The 18,266-nt window shown below is 33.4% G+C and overlaps 2 protein-coding genes across 4 annotated transcripts; one reads left to right on the forward strand and one right to left on the reverse strand.

Moving 5' to 3' along the window:
• The first annotated feature begins 4,031 nt into the window (after nucleotides 1-4,031).
• LOC101895797 (uncharacterized) lies at nucleotides 4,032-7,711 on the forward strand. 3 transcript variants are annotated; one of them, XM_005188816.4, is made up of 4 exons: nucleotides 4,032-4,416; nucleotides 4,495-4,525; nucleotides 4,597-4,777; nucleotides 6,527-7,524. In XM_005188816.4, the coding sequence occupies exons 2-4, from the start codon at nucleotides 4,515-4,517 to the stop codon at nucleotides 7,157-7,159; spliced, it is 825 nt and encodes a 274-aa protein (XP_005188873.2). In that variant the 5' UTR covers nucleotides 4,032-4,416; nucleotides 4,495-4,514; the 3' UTR covers nucleotides 7,160-7,524. The 3 variants fall into 3 exon arrangements, 2 of the variants coding, with proteins under 2 accessions (XP_005188873.2, XP_019894230.2); XM_020038671.2 differs by having other exon boundaries at nucleotides 4,035-4,525; nucleotides 6,527-7,522; XR_009341877.1 differs by lacking the exon at nucleotides 6,527-7,524 and adding an exon at nucleotides 7,563-7,711 and having other exon boundaries at nucleotides 4,057-4,525.
• LOC101894772 (putative ATPase N2B) lies at nucleotides 7,707-10,052 on the reverse strand. Its single transcript, XM_005188810.4, has 5 exons — nucleotides 9,347-10,052; nucleotides 8,845-9,278; nucleotides 8,509-8,680; nucleotides 8,176-8,439; nucleotides 7,707-8,111 (listed from the first exon to the last, which is right to left on the reverse strand). The coding sequence occupies exons 1-5, from the start codon at nucleotides 9,746-9,748 to the stop codon at nucleotides 7,989-7,991; spliced, it is 1,395 nt and encodes a 464-aa protein (XP_005188867.2). The 5' UTR covers nucleotides 9,749-10,052; the 3' UTR covers nucleotides 7,707-7,988.
• Between the last annotated feature and the right edge of the window lie 8,214 nt (nucleotides 10,053-18,266).

Raw genomic sequence — 18,266 nt, forward strand, 5'->3', positions numbered from 1 at the left:
ACTCACAATTTAAATGACAAAAATAAATTAATTAATATTTCACGGTAATGGGTGTAAAAAAGCAATTATCTTTGACTATTTTGAAATCATTTCGCCCTCAATTATGAGGTGGACAAAACTAAATACCACGCAGCACGGTATTCTTAACATTGGAAATTATTATAGAAGTTCTATATCATACAGGTTTTTAACACTCAATTATAGCCTTAGGCTGAAAAATAAGATCAGGCTATTCAAAATATCTAAAACCGACGGTAGATTATTATCTATTATAATTTTTCCCATGAATGTTTATTTCTATTTAGAAATTACTATGGAGTTATTTTACTTATAATAAAAATTGTGCCGCTTTCATAATTCTATAATGCTTAAAAAATATGCATTAAAGACTAAAAGTAGGGGCCGGCAACGCGGACCGGGCAAAAAATTAAACTATCTTAATATATGTAAAATATGTATTGTGGAATGCTGTTTAATCAATTAATCATTAATTAATATTTTAGGGGCAGGCACAGGGATTCAGCACAAGAAAAAATTGTAAGAGCCATAGATTTTAGAGGAGCTATGTCGAAAGTGATCGAGTGGTTGCAGAATCAAGTTTGTCACTGCTTACCGAAAAACAAAATTCCTCGTAACCACCCACCAAAGATGGCAATGGGTGGAAAAAGACATGGTGTGACTGGACAGTATACGTTAACAAGTAAAAAGCTGTAATTTCTGCCGGGGCGAACTTTGAATACCCTACACAATTTGGAACAAATTTGGTAATTTTCACAAAAAAAAAAGGATTAAAAGCAGTAAGTTTGGCCGGGCCGAACTTTGAACACCATTTGGAACGAATTTGGAAATTTTCAAAAAAATAAAATCTCTAAAAAATTCTGTTATAATTTTAAAAATACCGAATATAGCCGTTATATTGGGGTATATATGACGTGAAGCTACATACGCATTGTTTGTCATAAGCCACTACCATATTCAAATTCGAAACTTGAAATAAACGGTGAGCAATGTAGCTTAAATCATCAAAATATCGTATATAGGGAGGTACCGTTATATCGGAGCTGTGCGAAGTCCTGGACCAACATAGACAATTTTCTGTCACAGGCTATAGCATCCATAACGAACGTCAAATACGACATCTCAAACAATTTCGGTGGCTATTGTACATAAACCGAATATAGGGAGGTACTGTTATATGGGGCCTATACGAAGACCTGGGCCTGCATAGACAATTTTCTGTCACAGACTGTAGTTCCCATTACGAACTCTAAATACGTAATTTGAAACAATTCCGGTGAATAATGTCGCTAAAATCATCAAAATACCGATTATTGGGAGGTACCGCTATATGGGGGCTATACGAAAACGTGGACCTACATGGCCCATTTGCGAACTTGACCTGCCTACTGGAAAAATAAACAAAGACATAGAAGGTCTTTGAAATAAACACGTGTACAAAATTTTAGTCTTTAGTCTTTTAGTCTCCGCGGAACACATCAAATCTATTTTCCTTTTATTGCTCATATTTTTATTTTATTGTCAATTTCCTTTTTATTTATAAAACTTGTGAAATTGGTGGTTGTTCCTTTCGTTTAATTTTTTTTAATGGGGGACAAATTGGTTTGTTTTGACAAATCAGCTGATTAATTGCAAGCTTCTGCAGGAATACCGTCTGTTTACTTTTCGCAATTTCCTTGGAAAAGAGAATAAAACCATAGACAAATAAAGATATAGACAACGAAAAGTTAGTTTTGTCTTTTTTTTTCCAGATGGCTCTCAGCATGTTTTGCATACTCAACATGCTGATTTACGCGTTCAAGCCACTCGACTTCGAAAACACATTTTATCGCATTTCAAGAATTCCACTGGAATATTCCCATATTTTTCGATGTCATCACGTACTTTTACATTTCTTTTATTATGAAATAATTTTCAACTGACAAATATCCTACAGTTTTTGTTATTTTTAACATTTTTGAATTGAGTGACTTCAAAATTCCCACTCAAACCCCTGAAACGATATGGACGACATCTGCTGATCCGATTTTTTTCGAAGATAAACGGTGAGAGCATTTCGTTGTCTATATTTTCATTTGTCTATGATAAAACTACCTTACTCTCTCAGAAAGATGTTGCTGGACAATTCCTGCAGGAAAAGTAACCAGACACACCTATTGTTTTGAATTTTCTGTCAAATTGGTTTTGGGAGAATATTTAGTTTTATTCGAGCAGTCGATGAGGATGGTGCTGTCGGCAGTGTTGCCAACATTTTGAGAGCTAGAAGCGTAATTAAAAACCAGAAAAGCGTAAATGGCGTAAAAACTTTCCTTATGTATTTTTTTCTAACCAAAATACTAAAATTGTCAATAAAACACTTTTTTATACTCTCCACCTTGGAAAGGAGTGTATATTAACTTTGTTTTTCCGTTTATAACGACCCTAAATATTCGCCGTAGACACCTAATGTGTATTTAACGATGTCCGTCTGTCTGTTGAAATCACCATACAGGCCACATTATTTGACGTAGAGCGTCAAAATTTAGCAGAATACTTTGTATTGTGTCTAGGATGGTTGGTAATGAATATGAGATATATCGGTCTACGTTTTGCTTTAATCCCCATATAACGGTACCTCCCGATATTTGCCACATTTTTTCACGGAATTATCTGAAAATTGGTATTTGTAGGTCATACTGGGTCTTCGTTCGTATGGCGAAACATTGCATGTATACGTCCACGCTTTGGTATTTAAAATTAAAATCCATTAAAAAATTGTTATAAAAATACCCATTAATGGAAGGTGACGATATATGGAAGATATACGATATTGTGGACCTATATGGACAATTCTGTTTCAGGGTGTAAAATACTCACTCACAAAATACTTGTGTAAAATTTCAGACAATTCCATTGAAAAAAATGTGCCATCTATGAACTTACATTTTTTTTCTCGTTCATTTTTCTTTTCCTTCAATTGATTTATAATACACAAAATTCATCGTTTTATTTTAGTTTATTAAAAAAGAGTTACATGTAAACAAAAGAACTTCATGAGAGACAAGTAAAGAATTTGCAGTAAAAAACTTGTGTAAGTAGATGCCATACTATCAAAATATTCGAATGTATAAACATTGTCACATTTTAAAATCTAAAAACCGCTAAAAGCACCAACAGAAGAGATGAAAAGCGTACGTACAGTGCTTTTTTTCCGTTTCGCGCTATGCCCACTATTTTGGCGTTTTGGGGGGTCTAAAAAGCACCATAAATAGCGCGAAAAGCACTAAGTTGGCATCGCTGGCTGTCGGATATTTCTATGAATACACCGTAAGAAATATTGAGCACATAAATATATCTTACTACATATTTGAAACAAATATTTTCAAAATTGTAAAAATTACAACTGATAAGATTTATTTTTGATTGATTCCTGTTTGATAGAATTTGTATAAGGATTCACATGTTATGAGTAGGAATTCATTTCATATTGACCGACAAATTAATCGTCCTTCTAAACTACTAGACATTTTGATATCCTCCGATTTCTATGGAATGACATTCTTAGTCAATTTTAGGAAAAATGAATTTGTAATTCATAAAAATAATCTTTTAGAACCCAACGCTGGATATGATTTTCTGATCAGCATAAAATTCTACGACTATTTGCCAGCCTGTGGAAATCGGTATTACGTTTTAAAGGGTCAACTTAGATGGTTAGCATGTTATGTCCGAAATTATTAAACAAAAATAACATCAAGATTTTATAAAAAATTCTGAAAATGTCAACTTATATATTTTTTAATTTTAAAATGAATCATAATTGAAATAATTATACAAATATATCTCCGAATTATCTGTCAAAATATTAATTTTTTACCAACTAAGTTGTTTTGAAAACAGAAAATTTAAAGATAACAAATTATTTGTCACTCTGTAAAGTCAGGCAAAAAACACAATACAATATTTTGTTATTTCAAAACACATACAATCACAAAAAAATTCTGAGGCTGTCTGCCTTGCCCTGTTTTAAAGTCACAAGTTTTCATAAAAATACAACTTCACTTGCAAAAACAAATATGATTTCAAACCGAAAAATTGCGATTTACATTTTCTGAAGAAGCTAAATACGAAATTAAGATCACTTTCGTACTGAATTCGTTCTTGGGACATGTCTGTATATCAAGAAATGGAATTAAATCACAAAACGTCACACCGAATTTGACACTAGTTGTATAGAGTCAAATCAGCTGGGGTTTGCTGCTGCCTGTAATAATTATACCATGATGTGCGAGGAAATTATATTTGTTATATCCACTACTGTAAACGACTGAAACTGTTTGACATATTAGCCCGTTGAGTAATTTGTAACCGATTTCGGCATTCCTAACAACGGAGACACGGAAAATATCCGAATAGTTGGTGAGTTTTTATTTTCACGAATTCTTTTCGACAGTGGAAAATATTGATAGTTTCATGGACACGAATTCTTTTCGACAGTGGAATATAAAATAACACCGATGATCAACATGTAGGTATTAATATATTTCTTGGGTGAATAGTGATTTTAAAATGGATTCTCTGTCTGGTTTGTTTTATAAGGAGGATTCGAAAATCACAAACACAAAGTGACATTCTTGTTAAACGTATGAAGGAACACCCCGAAATGGTTAATGGATTTCCGAAAGGCAAGAAAAAAGAGTCTGATGAGTTTTGGAGCAAGCTTACAGTTGAACTCAATGCAAATGGACCGCCCTTTAAAGAGACCGCCACATGGAAAAAGGTAAACTACTGAAAATAGACGTACATACAAGTCTTCTTCCGTGTCAACCCTCATAAATGACCAATCACAACAAGTATGGAAATCATAAATTGGGTTTATTGCAATTTTTGGATATATTAAAAAGCCTTTTATTCTAATATAGCTATAGCTCTCAGATCAATCGAAAATTTATACCATAGATATATCTTGGCCTCCTGATTACAAATATGTACATTTTACGAGGTATTCATAACCGGTTTTTCGATTTTTTGAACCGAAAGTTCGGTATAAAATGAAAGCTTAAGAAATAGCCTTTCGAATGATGTATCATTATGCTAGATGCCGAACCCGGTTTGGGAGTTAGGTTTGGGAGTTAATTCAGATCGATCCGATAGTTATAGCTAAACTAGGATTGTTATTTTTAGTACAGGGTGAGATGAAAAAAACTGCAACCAATTTTAGACTGCTGTCATTACTAAGCCACTCGTCCGACAGCTGTTAAAATTACTCCAGTGACAGCTCATTATATTGTTTACAAGCATACAAAAGCATTTTGATGAGAATTTTCCCGAAAAAAATTATTCGTGATGGAATTCAATCGTAACAGTGTGATTTCTTAATATTTGGTTGGAAACCCACAAGAGGTCATCCTTAGAGCACTCCAGCATTTAAATGTAAATAAATCTTTTGTGTCTCGTACCATCGCTCGTGATACTGGTAGCTTAGCGCGACGTCGAGGAAGTGGACGGAAGAAAACAGCAACATCAGCAGAAAAGTAATGAAGCGACTTGAACGAAACCTGGGTCGCAGTGGCCGAAAAATGCCTCGTGAGGCCAATATTGACAAATGAGCTCGGGGTAAAGCCACTATAATTCCAAAAAGTGCAAGAACTTACACCGCAACAGAAAGAAAATAAACTCAAAGAGCTAAAGAGTTGCTTCACTTGGCCGAAAGTGGTGAACTGCCGAATTTGCTTTTCTCCGATGAGAAAACATTCGTTGTCCAGCAGTTTGTAAACATACAAAATGATCGTGTTTACTTGCCAATAAGGGCAGCTGAAAATGTGCCCTTCGTTTGGCCACCAGAACTCACGCGCCGGCTATGGTGATGGTGTGGGCCGACATAACAGGCAATGGTAGCTCTCCGCTCGTATTAATCGACCGTGGCATCAGAATAAATGCCGAATATTATCGCAAAAATATTCTGGAGGATGTATTAAAGCCTTGGGCACGCAAACATTTTGGCCGCAGACCTTTGGGCACTCCATCAGTACACAGCACCATCGCAATCAGCACGCGCCACACAAGAATGGTTACAAAATGAGGTTTCTCGCTTCATTTCCAGCGCATTAGTATCCGGAGAATTTGGTGGCCATTATGTCTGGAGTATTTTGGAAAGCATGGTTGGCACTAAAAAATGCCAAAGAGTCGATTGCCTGAAGCAAGCGCTTCGCCGGGAATGGGCCAAAATACCGCAGAGCAACATTTGGGCAGCGTGTGACGGTTTCATTGGCAGTTTGAAGGCCACAATTCGTGCCAAAGGTGACCAATTGGAACAAATCTTAACTTATTCTAAAATTTGATGCTATTTCCGACATTATTTGCTTTCATTCAATAACTTAAAAAAATTTTAAAAATTATGGTGTTTGACCTTTTCGCAGCCTTTTTATCTCACCCCGTATATAATACAGTTTTAACTTGATACTTACGTACAAAAGTTCGTATCCCCTGACTAGGCTACATACATATTTATGTGTGTTTTTCTTTCCAGACTTGGAACGACTGGAAAATATATGTACGCAAAAAGGTCTCCGTCTACAGGCACTTAATAACGACAAAGACCGAAGTAGAGCTTCTTAATTTATTAGGTATTGCAGAAAAACGTTTACCATCACCTGCGAAAAAAAATCTCGAGGAAGATGATGTGATCGATGACACCTCCTTATGTAATATAGTTTTTGGAGTCGATGATTCGAACAGTTCAACGGACAGTTGCCGTTCCAATAGCAATGAAAGTCCCTTGCCTAAACGCAAACGAGTGCCATCTTCACAGGAGAATGAAAACACCGTATTAAGTGATACTTCAATTAAAGAAGATCTGATAGGGTTTCCTTCGCGTGAATCAAGTACTTCACAAAATGCTCAAGATATCCCTAGTAAACAATCAAAGTTAGAAAATAAAACTGTCCATTGTTTTAACCGTATCTTCAGCACCTTAAATGACATTTATAAAATACAAAAAGAGACAAAAAAAGAAAATGAACGCCATCACAGAGCTATGGAGGAGTTGTTGCGAGAAAAGAATATGATCAAAATGAGGTCTTTGGAGCTACAAGAACTAAAATATAAATTTGAAATGGAAAAACAACAAGGCAATGATGTTTTGCATGGCACAAAGCGTTAATAATGCTTTGCATTCACCTAATACATTACTTGATGAATTGATATTTTAATTTTCAAAATTAATATTCCAAATGAATTTGATATGTTGTAAGAAAATGTTAACTTCATATTTTGTATGAAGATAAAATAATTGCTATATTTTAAATATTTCATAGGAATGTGAAAGCTTCTTAAAAATGCAGAAAATGAATTACAGTTGCTTAATAGTTTGAGTATTATAAAATAATAAAAAAAATTATGAAATTTTCCTATTACATGCTGTGAAAAACAAAATTGAAATATTATTGAGTTTTGTCTTTGTTAGGGCGAAAATCACATGTTTAGGACTTTATTTGCTTTAATTTGTTCTACTTAAGCTCTAAAACCTATCTTTTTCTAATAGCTCTTTTCTCTACTTTCCAAAGCACTTCCCATGTAAGCTATCCATACCAACAATGTCTGGGCTCATCAGGCCAACCAACGGCGAAATGCTTCGAACAGTGGTGAGAGTGTGATAGCGTATCTCGTTCTTTTCTTTCACTGCAAACTTTAACCCTAGAGCATTAATGTTTTTTTTTTTTTTTTTTAATTAAGACTTTTATTTGTCAATTACATTTGTAGCATTTTTCTAATTTGAAAATTGTTGATAAAATCGTCAATATAAAATTAACTATTATAAGTATATTGGAAAATCAATGAGGTTTTTCTAGAGCGTCATCGTCGTTATAATGAAACACATAAAATGTAGAACGCATAAAAACATTTTTTAACTATGGTAAGTACTAAAGAAAATTTTGTGACGTGCTTTAATACAGTTTTATTATATTTTGGAATTAAGTTGTACCCTTGATTTAGCGATGTTTGGCCCATTGTTCCCAGTATTCCTTTTGCTGCATTTCATATAAACGAGATAGGGTTCGATCAAAGGCAAACATTTCCTCCTCGCCAGTGAAAACACTTGCCGATGTATCATTCTACAAAGAGACACGGATTTGTAACTTAAATTTGACCATCTTATTTCAAATATATTTTACTTACCACTGTCAACTTTAAGTCGTCCATAAGCATGCGTTGCTCATCCGCTAACGGCTTGCCATCTGGTTTATCACTAAAATTAAACAATTGATCTAGAGGAACTTCGGCAGAAATTACGACACGTACACGATTGTCATATAGCGTATCGATGAGAGTTATAAATCTACGCATTTGTGATTTAATTAACAGTGTCATTTGAGGTACATTGTGTATCAGCACAGTATGGAAAAATTGTCCTATCTGTATATAATCACTTCCTCCCAGGGGCTAGAGTTCAAATGAAACAAATGTTTGTGAATATTGCGATTGATATAAATTAAGCATACAGATCCTTACCCGATCACATAATTCTTCAAATGTACTATCTAAAACTTGTCCACAGGTACGCTGAAATGTTAAATCACGTCCAAAGTGAGTTATGGTACGTGGTCGAATGATATCGTTTTCTTGCGAGCATAAAATTTTAAACATTCGTTCCATTTGAGCCTTTGCATCTGTTTTGGAAATACTAAAAATAAGAAGAGAAGTTAATAGATTAATGTTGGCAAATATCCTTATGTATCTTTATGTGTAAGTAGGTGTAATTCTTAATTTTCGCAATTTTAAAAAAATGCACAATATATGTAACAACTATTATCCATAAAGTAAAGATATTTTTTACCATGCACTTACACAAAATAGTTCGTATCCCCCGATTGTGCTATACGTCGATAATCCACACCACTATCTAAAGCCGAAACATTGCAACGATTAAGTAGAACTCCAATGAAAGGTATAAAATTACTGCGTTGTAAACCATTTTTATACAAATCATTAGGATGACGATTACTGGTAGCCACACACACGATGCCCTCGTTAAAGAGATGGGTAAAAAGACTTTTCAAAATCATAGCATCAGCTATGTCTGTCACTTGAAATTCATCGAAACATATCAACCACGATTCGGCGGCAATCATTTCAGCCACCGGAAGGGTGGGATCAAATGGCAACGGTTTTTCCGAATTGAAAGCACGATCTTGTGGACCACGTTCCTGTTTCACCTGATGAATGCGAGAATGCACATTAGACATGAACGAATTAAAATGTACACGTTGCTTTTTGGGAATCTGTAATGTGGAAAAACAAGTCGTTGTGTCAAGGTGTTTTGAAACAGGTTTATACCATTTTCACCTACGTCTACACAGCAGTCATAGAACATATCCATAAGTGTTGTTTTACCACCTCCGACGCTTCCATAAATATACAGCCCTTTTGGTGCAGTTTCGTTGAGCAGCTCAATTTTTGGTGCAGCTTGTTCCTTTTTTAAAAATCTTCCAAATAAACCACCTCCACCAGATGTTTGGGCTTTTACAGGAGAGGGCTTGTAATTCTTAATGGCATGATACAAATTCTCCAGGTCTTGTGTGGTGGCCTTCTGAACTTTATCGGGCAACAATTTTTTAGATTCAATTCTCTTTTCATATGCTGACATGGGTGTGAGGAAACGCCTCGTTATCTTTTGACTAGGTACTGAGAACAACAGTACCTGGTGTTTGGCTTCCACCACTAGACGAACACCTACTTTGGACGACAACATCTTGGCCGTTGTCACCCTTTCTTCACCCTAACACGTAACACTAGCTCTTATATAATAAGTTTGTCGTTCAAATCCAAAATTTGGTGCTTTTGCTCTGTTCCGATATTGGATTTCGTCAACTATTTTCCACTAACATATTATATAAATACGCGGGATGCACTTCTGTGGCGAAGCGTTTTCTTTTTTTACTTTGTTGTGAATTGTTTCAAGAGCAAGGCAAATCTCTTGCCCACGGTCGGCCACGGTGAATTTTTTGTTGGCACGTCTTCGATGTTTCCTGGTTACATTTGACATTTGAATAGTTTTTGTAAACAATAACAGCTGTTGTTTATGTTTACATTTCAATCCACAGATGGGAGTGTGAAAATCTTGATATTTAACGATAAAGGTTAGTTTATACATCATGTCATGCGTATTATCGAACTTGTCATCCCTAATGGTTGTCAAAGAGTTTTCTTGCTACAATTTTTATCGTTCTGTCAAACCAATTTTGAAATTGAAAATTTTAAATGAAAATTTATTTGAATTCGTTAAAATTGAATTGAAATTTTTGACATATCACTGTTCCCAAGCTTTGATGCATCTACCTGTATTCTTCTACCATAATTGTTATGTTAAAATTTTTGAATTTTGACAAGGATACTTGTCGGTAGATTTGAAGATATGAACCAGGCGTATTTGGGCAATACGAGTGTAAAAAATATTTTAACATAGTGGACAAGGTGAATATTTGTGTATGTTACGTTGAAATTTAGGTAAGTCTGCAATAAAAAAAAAATAAAAATCAATGAATAAAAAATCGTACTTTCGGGTGCGCATTGCAGATATTAACATGGTAAAAGAATACAGGTAGTCGCATCGTTACAGCTGCTGGGACAATGAACTGTCAAACAGATTTTGAAATTGGAAAAGTTGAATGAAAAATTATTGAAATTTGTAAAAATAGAAAAATACACCTCCGATCTGTGTCATATAAAACATATAAAAATCTACTTATTTTTGACAAAACATTTTACAATTTTTGACATATCAATGTTCCCATGCGTTGATGCATCTACCTGTATTCTTCTACCATTGATATTAACCTGTTTTGCCATGGAACAAAGAAAATCTAGACACATTATTCGTCTCTTATGCTTTTTAATCGATTTCATAAATGAGGGAAAATATGAAATAAATGAAAGCAACTTGTTGCATTTCAGTTGGGATAATTCTGATAGGAAATGTGTATAGCTTCTGGGATGTAATACTGTAGTTTTATAAACTTGATGAAGTTGTTAGTATAATAAGGGAAATCATAAAATATAATTTTAATTGGTTAATGTTACTGTCATGGCAAAAGTAAAATAATACAGGTAACAGCAGGTGTTACGTACCAGTTGATTACAATTTTTCTAAGTGGGCCGACTTTTGCCAATTTTGTGTATGTATTTATTGTTTTTAAAAATAAAAACAAAATATTTTCAAAATCAGTGATTGGAAGACGCGTACTTTGCGGGACGCGCATTGAAGATATTCGCCAGTTTTGCCATGTAATTGAAAAATCGAACTATTTAGATCATATTTTTCAAAGAAAATCCAGGCATTTCATACATATTTCGCGCTGTTTAACTGATTTTAAAAATGAGGGAAAAATATTGAATAAATGTAAACAACTTGTTTGCATGCAAATTTGACAGGAAGCGGGAATAGCCTCAGGGCTGTATTTCTGTAGTTTTACGAAGCTGTTCTACCTCCTTATTGTACCATGATAGCAATCACCTGAGTATATTTGTATATATAGTTTTGAATAACAAACAAAATAATTTCGAAAATTTTCAAATTTTGTTAAAATTATAATTCATGTTTACAGTTTTAAGAAAAATAATTTTTTGCGTTAGTTTTAAAAAGGATTGTAATCATATGAGCAAATCGATATTTACGAAGAAGTCAGGTGATGCCTTAAGTCAGTCAAAAACGCGTTGTATGTAGTCTCACTTTATTATACCCTCCAACTTTGTCTTTGTCATTCCGTTTGTAACATCCCTACATATGTTACAGTAGACCCCATAAAGTATGATAAGCATGATAAGCATAAAATTCTAAGTTTAACAGAACAATTTGTATTCTGTCTGGGATAGTTGGTATTGAAAATGAGATATATCCACGTTTTAGAATAGCCGCCACATAACGGTACCTCGGTACTTATATTCGGTATTTTAATGATTTTTAAAAATTGGTAATTGTAGGTAATAATTGGTTCTAGTTCCGGTGGCGAAATATTGTATGTATAGGTCTACGTTTTTGCATAGCCGCCATATTACGGTACCTCCCGATATTCGGTATTTTGATGATTTTTGCTATATTTTCCACTGATTTGTCTAAAAATTGGTATTTGCAGTTCATAATGGGTTCTAGCTCCGGTAGCAGAACATTAAATATTTAGGTCCACGTTTTCCTATAGTGCACATATAACGATACCGACCGATATTCGGTATTTTGATAATCCCAGTGACAGTAAATTCAAGTGGGTATGATTATTGTGTTGTTTGGGTGTTTATTATTGTGTTGTTTGGGAAATTTTCATTCTTTAGTAGAGCTACTATTTGAATAAGAAATATGCATACTAGCCCTACAGTTGATTATGATGAAATGTACATTTTTAAAAATAATCTGCGTTCGAATATTTTGAAATTTACAATCAAACCCGTATTGTACTGCGTCATCTATTCTTTTGAAATTAGCTAGGTGTTAGTGTATTGGTGCCACTTCATGTTTTTTGCCGAATATTTGCCGTTACAATTTGAAATATATGTCACAAAAGCCATGTAATTTGTTTGTTTGTTGTATTTTTTTTAGAAATAAACCCCTCTTTAGATTGGTTTGTCAAGTGCCGTTTTGAAAACATCATTAATTATACCTTTAATATGCTAAAAACTCTTGTAGTTTGAGGCGTTATTGTTTCACCATACATTTAGCTCTTGGTATTTTCGCGGCCTTTACTATGCCAATTTTGGATATTGTACAGTGGTATGTTACAGCTTATTTTTGACTACAAAAATTGTCACACCATCAAAATTTTCGTCGGGGACCTCAAAATTGCTATGAAATTCTAAATTGATTAAAAAAATATATATTAATTCAATATCGTTGAACCCTGTGCCAGTTTAGAATGTTAATAGTCCCATTTTCGATGGTAGAATTAAGAAGGTAAAGTCATGCAACAACTTTTTCAAAATGATGCATTTGATAACATCTCATTGTCAAAATGTATATTTATGAATTCCGAGATGGGAACTTGTTTTCTATGCAGTGAAATCTGGCAAGGTAAAATACAGAAAATGCAGGAACGGGAAAGCTTATTTCAAATGACCTTTCCTTCTAAATATTACCATGGATGGAACTTTTTTAATAGCAAAACTAGTAGAAGAGAGATATAAGAAATCAACTTTAATGGTAGAATTAAGAAGCTAGCTGAGCCTCCATTCACCTTTAGCGCTATTTGACTCATTTTAGAAATGGACACAAAATACCAAATAGATGAAAACAACTTGTTGCCTATAATTTTGAATAATTCTGATGGAAGCGGGCTGTATTTCTGTAGTTTAACGAAGATGTTTTACCTCCTTATTGTACCATGCCTGTATTCTTCTACCGTGCTTTTAAAGACAGCATAATTTGCTTGTACGTCCGTTTAGCCATGCATCCATACCAAGAAACCTTAATAAGGCCATTTTTTGAATTCTATGTCATAATTTACGATTTGAGTGTCAAATTTTGTAAAACTGCATAAATTATATTCTAGAAATACCACAGTATCGAAATCGAAACATGCCAAATGTGTGTCATAAATCATTCTTTATTCATTCACCTTTGAAATCATTATCGATGGAATGGCATGGCCTGTCAACAAATCGTTTAGGAAATACAGTTGCCCGAGAGCAGTACCGTCTTCACAATTCCGAAGACGAAAACCTGTTTGTAGGTCAGACACATTTGAGCTGCTGGCTTGCAGCTTTGCAACTTTTTTGTTGCCACTTTTGTTTGTTTGTTTGTTTTGGTATGGAATGAAGAAGCTGGCTCATCTCATTCAGTTTTCAAATGGGAAAAAAGTAGAAGAAATACAAAAATAGAAAATTAAAAAATAGAAAACCATAAGACATGTCTATGGCATGGTGGTCGGATGGCTCATTGTCTGATAGAATGGTCTCTAGGTCGTCCACTTGTTGTGCGTGCGCCGGCAGCTTCTTTCTTTATCGATTTCTAAACAAAATCACTTCTCTTTTTGTTTGGCGGCCAACAATACGGTGTCCGTTGCCCGTCCATTGGACCAATGGAAACAAAAACGAAAAATGAGAAATAGAAAATTGAAATCGAAACTTTTGCTGAATGATTTTATAGCTCATTTAACATTGCCAACAATTAAGTTTTTAAATTAATTACAAATTTTATGCGATTTATTTCAATTACGATAATTAAGAGCTTTAGCAAATTTTGCATATTTATAAAATTTGTATGGAAATTCGTTGTTTTTTATAAATAATAATATGGAAATTTGTTGGCAAAATGGAATGTCGAACCTTAACAAAAGAATGCAAGAAAAAATGTTCGAAGAGAATTTAAGCAATATTAATTCGGTGAATAATGTAGTTTTGTGGGCCTCAAAAACTGAGCCTCCATTCTCGTTCTATGAACATGTGACATGAAAACTTTTTATAAAGAAAACCGGGCCGAACTTGGAATACCCTCCGGGCCGAACTTGGAATACCCTCCACCATTTAGAACAAATTTGGAAATTCTCGAAAAAGATAACATTCGACAAAAATTCTGCTAACATCTTAAAAACACCGAATATAGCCATTATATTAGGTTCTGTACGACGCGCACCTACATAGGCATTGTTTGTCACAAGCCATTACCATATTTAAATTCGAAACTTCAAATAAACTGTGAATAATGTAGCTAAAATCATCAAAATACCGTACATAGGGGGTACCGTTATATCGGAGCTATACGAAGACCTGGACCTGCATAGACAATTTTCTGTCACATTACCAACTTCAAATACGACACCTCAAACAATTTCGGTGAGTATTGTACATAAATCCTCAAAATACTGAATATAGGAAGGTACTGGTATATGGGGCCTATAAGAAGACCTGGACCTGCATAGACAATATATATATGAAAACATGGACCTATATGGCTCATTCACGAACATAACCTGCCTACTGGCAAAATAAATATGTGTGCAAAACGTTAGCCTTCTATCTCAATTCGTTCGAAAGATAGCGTGATTACAACAGACAGACATACGGACAGACAAACAGACATACGGACATGGCTAAATCGTCTTAGAATTTTACTCTGATCAAGAATATATATACTTTGTTGGGTTTGACATGAGTATTTCGAGGAGTTACAAACGGAATGACAAAAGTAATATACCCTCCATAGTATGGTGGAGGGTATAAAAACTAGATTCCCATCTCTGATTTGTGTATATACAATTGATTTATAAGTATAAATTTTGAAAATGAGATGTCGAATGAATAATTTTGAAAAAAAAAAAAATTAAACTTATGAGTGCAATTAATTCCACATGGCCACAATACTGAATTTCCTATTAAAAGTACTAAATATTCTACCAAAATTTGGTAGGTAGCCATAGCAAAACAATGGAGATAAACTTATTTTCTAAATTGAATATGACAACCCTTTTCTAAAGCAATCGATCTTGTCATTTTTCAAATAAAATTTATTTTAATATCTAAAATATATAAGTATCACGAGTGGCATATTTTACAAAGAAAAGAGTAATGTATTATTTTCGATGTTCCTTGGCACGTAAAACAGTTATAATGCTCCATATCTTAGTTAGGCTTAATTATATAATAAAGGAAATCTCATAGTGTCAAATAGACTTTTAAATATGCAACATTTGGTTTTGTTTATTTTACATTTTTTCCTTTAAAATTGTTATATTGGGGAAAAATTACAAAACATGAAAGGAATGTTGGGGCAATTCCACAAAATTAAATCTACGATACGATTTTCATCCGAAAAAGTCGAAAATATGCATTTCTGTTGCAAATGAATTTGAAATAATTTTAAATTATTTTATTTTTTTATTTAAAACAATGTACACACACAAACAAACTGTGTATATGTTTTGACCATGGTAGAATTAAGAAGGTAAAGTCATATCCTTATTCTTTTAAGCATATCTTTACCATTTTTTTTTTCAAAATAATTCGTTTGACTTCTAATTGTCAAAATATATATTTATAAATTCATTGTAAGTACACAAATCAGAGATGGAAATCTAGTTTTTATGCAGTGAAATTTGACAAGGTAAATTACAGAAAATGCAGGGATGGGTATGCTTATTTGAAATAGGTTTCCCTTCTTAATTTTACCATGGTTTTGCCAGAATAATCATACATGCAGACCGAAATATTCCACTTCACCTAAAACTGATAAAAATATTGGCATGGGCAAAATTTAATGAAAATTGAACATTTCTTTCTAAATTCATTCAAATAAATTATTATCAAAATGTTGAACTTTTGTGGGGAAGGTACCAGAAGGAATGGACCGATAGTTTCCATATTCGTTTAATATCTCTATTTGTGAGAAATATTTAGATATACCAAGTTTGAAAAGTATCGCTGAATTTTTCCTGACGTTAGGAAATTGTTTCCCTTTGTGGGGGAGGTAATAGAAGGTGTGGACCGAAATCCCACCTTCCCAGTTGAACTTGTGTGGAATAAATATTGGAATGTCACCTTTTAAGAGAGAATTGGATTCTTGTTATTTTTAGAACAAATTCCGTCACACATTCCAAACTTCATTGAAATTTGACATATAGCGTGTTTGGTGTATGAAATATATCAAATAGGACGATAACTATATCCAAATCTGAACCCATATCAATGTAATTCGACAAATTTATTAGTACACCAAGATCCGTCACACATTCCACATTTCATTGAAATTACAGATTTATAGCGTGTTTGGTGCATCAAATACATGAAATCGAAAATGTATATGGAAGCTATATCGAAATCTGAACCGATTTTAATATAATATACCAAATTTATTTTTAGACCTAATTCCATGCACATTCCAAATTTTATTGAAATTGGAGATACGTAGCTTCTTTGGTGCATTAAATACATGAAATCGGACGAAAATGAATGTAAGAGCTATATTCAAATCTGAAATGATTTCAATATATATTTGTAATTTTTTTGTACCGAATTCCAAATTTCATACGAAATCGGCCCAAAAATATATATTTGAACTATATCCAAATCTGAACCGATTTCAATACAATTTGCAAAATTATTTTCTGATTAAATCCTCTCTCTCATTCCAAATTTCATTGGAATCCATTGGAATCGAATATATGTATATGGGAGCTATATCCAAATGTGAACCGATTTCATTATAATTTGGCAAATTATTTTTAGTACCAAATTGCGGAACTTCTTCTGAATTTCATTGAAATCGGTCATACATATCGTGTTTGACGCATCAAATATATGAAATCGGTCGAACCAATTTCAATACAGTTTGCAAAATTATTTTCTGATCTAATCCTCTCTCTCATTTCAAATTTTCTTGGAATCGAAAATATACATGGGAGCTATATCCAAATCTGAACCGATTTCATTATAATTTGGCAAATTAATTTTAGTACCAAATATCGTGTTTGACGCATCAAATATATGAAATCGACCAAAAATGTATATGGGAGCTATATCCAAATCTGAACCAATTTCAATATAATTTCGCAAATTTCTTTTCTGATAAAATCCAGTCACTCATTTCAAATTTTATTGGAATCGAACATGCTTATCGTGTTTGGTTCATGAAATAAACGAAATCGAACCGATCAATATAATTTGGATCAATATAATTTGGCAAACCGATCAATATAATTTGGCAAATTTATTTTTGAACCAATTTGCGTTACACATTCCTAATTCGAAGACTGTAACTATAACCGATCAATAAAACTAAATTTGCTGGACGTACCTGCGCTTCTGATGCTCCAGTTTCCAGTGGAATTTTAAAAATGCTGTAGTATATATGGAAATTCTATGGAAAATATGTTTAGCAGTTATTGAGTCTATAAATTACAAACAAACACTTCTCCAGTCTTTGGAGCTTTAATGAATGTATAAACCCAAGCAAAGCTGACAGCACAGAGAACAAAAATATTGATAGGGGTTATGATAACAATAAAAAAAACAGAATAATTTGTAACGGTGATTTGTGTTTGAATTTCAAAAATTCTTAAGCTAAGGTCAGATAGATTTACAACACACGATTTCAGATGCGGGCACAAGGTTTCCCCCGCATGCAGTTTACTCGACATTCTCTATGAGCTTTAACACATTCAAACACACATTATATGGATGGACGTAGGGTAAACGTTTCAAAAAAAAACTATCAAAATGAAAAAGAAGAAAACTGTCTTGTAATCAACAACAAAAGAACAATAATAATAAAAACAATAAAGAAACGATAA

This window comes from Musca domestica, unplaced genomic scaffold, assembly GCF_030504385.1.
Source record: "Musca domestica strain aabys unplaced genomic scaffold, Musca_domestica.polishedcontigs.V.1.1 17, whole genome shotgun sequence".
Taxonomy (NCBI): Eukaryota; Metazoa; Arthropoda; class Insecta; order Diptera; family Muscidae; genus Musca; species Musca domestica.

Coding starts and splice junctions, on each gene's coding strand:
- LOC101894772 (XM_005188810.4), bottom strand. CDS start 9,748: ATGTTGTCGTCCAAAGTAGGTGTTCGTCTAGTGGTGGAAGCCAAACAC. Junction 8,681..8,844: donor GGGGATACGAACTATTTTGT/GTAAGTGCATGG, acceptor TCTTATTTTTAG/TATTTCCAAAACAGATGCAA. Junction 8,112..8,175: donor ACGACTTAAAGTTGACAGTG/GTAAGTAAAATA, acceptor GTCTCTTTGTAG/AATGATACATCGGCAAGTGT.
- LOC101895797 (XM_005188816.4), top strand. Junction 4,778..6,526: donor AGACCGCCACATGGAAAAAG/GTAAACTACTGA, acceptor TTTTCTTTCCAG/ACTTGGAACGACTGGAAAAT.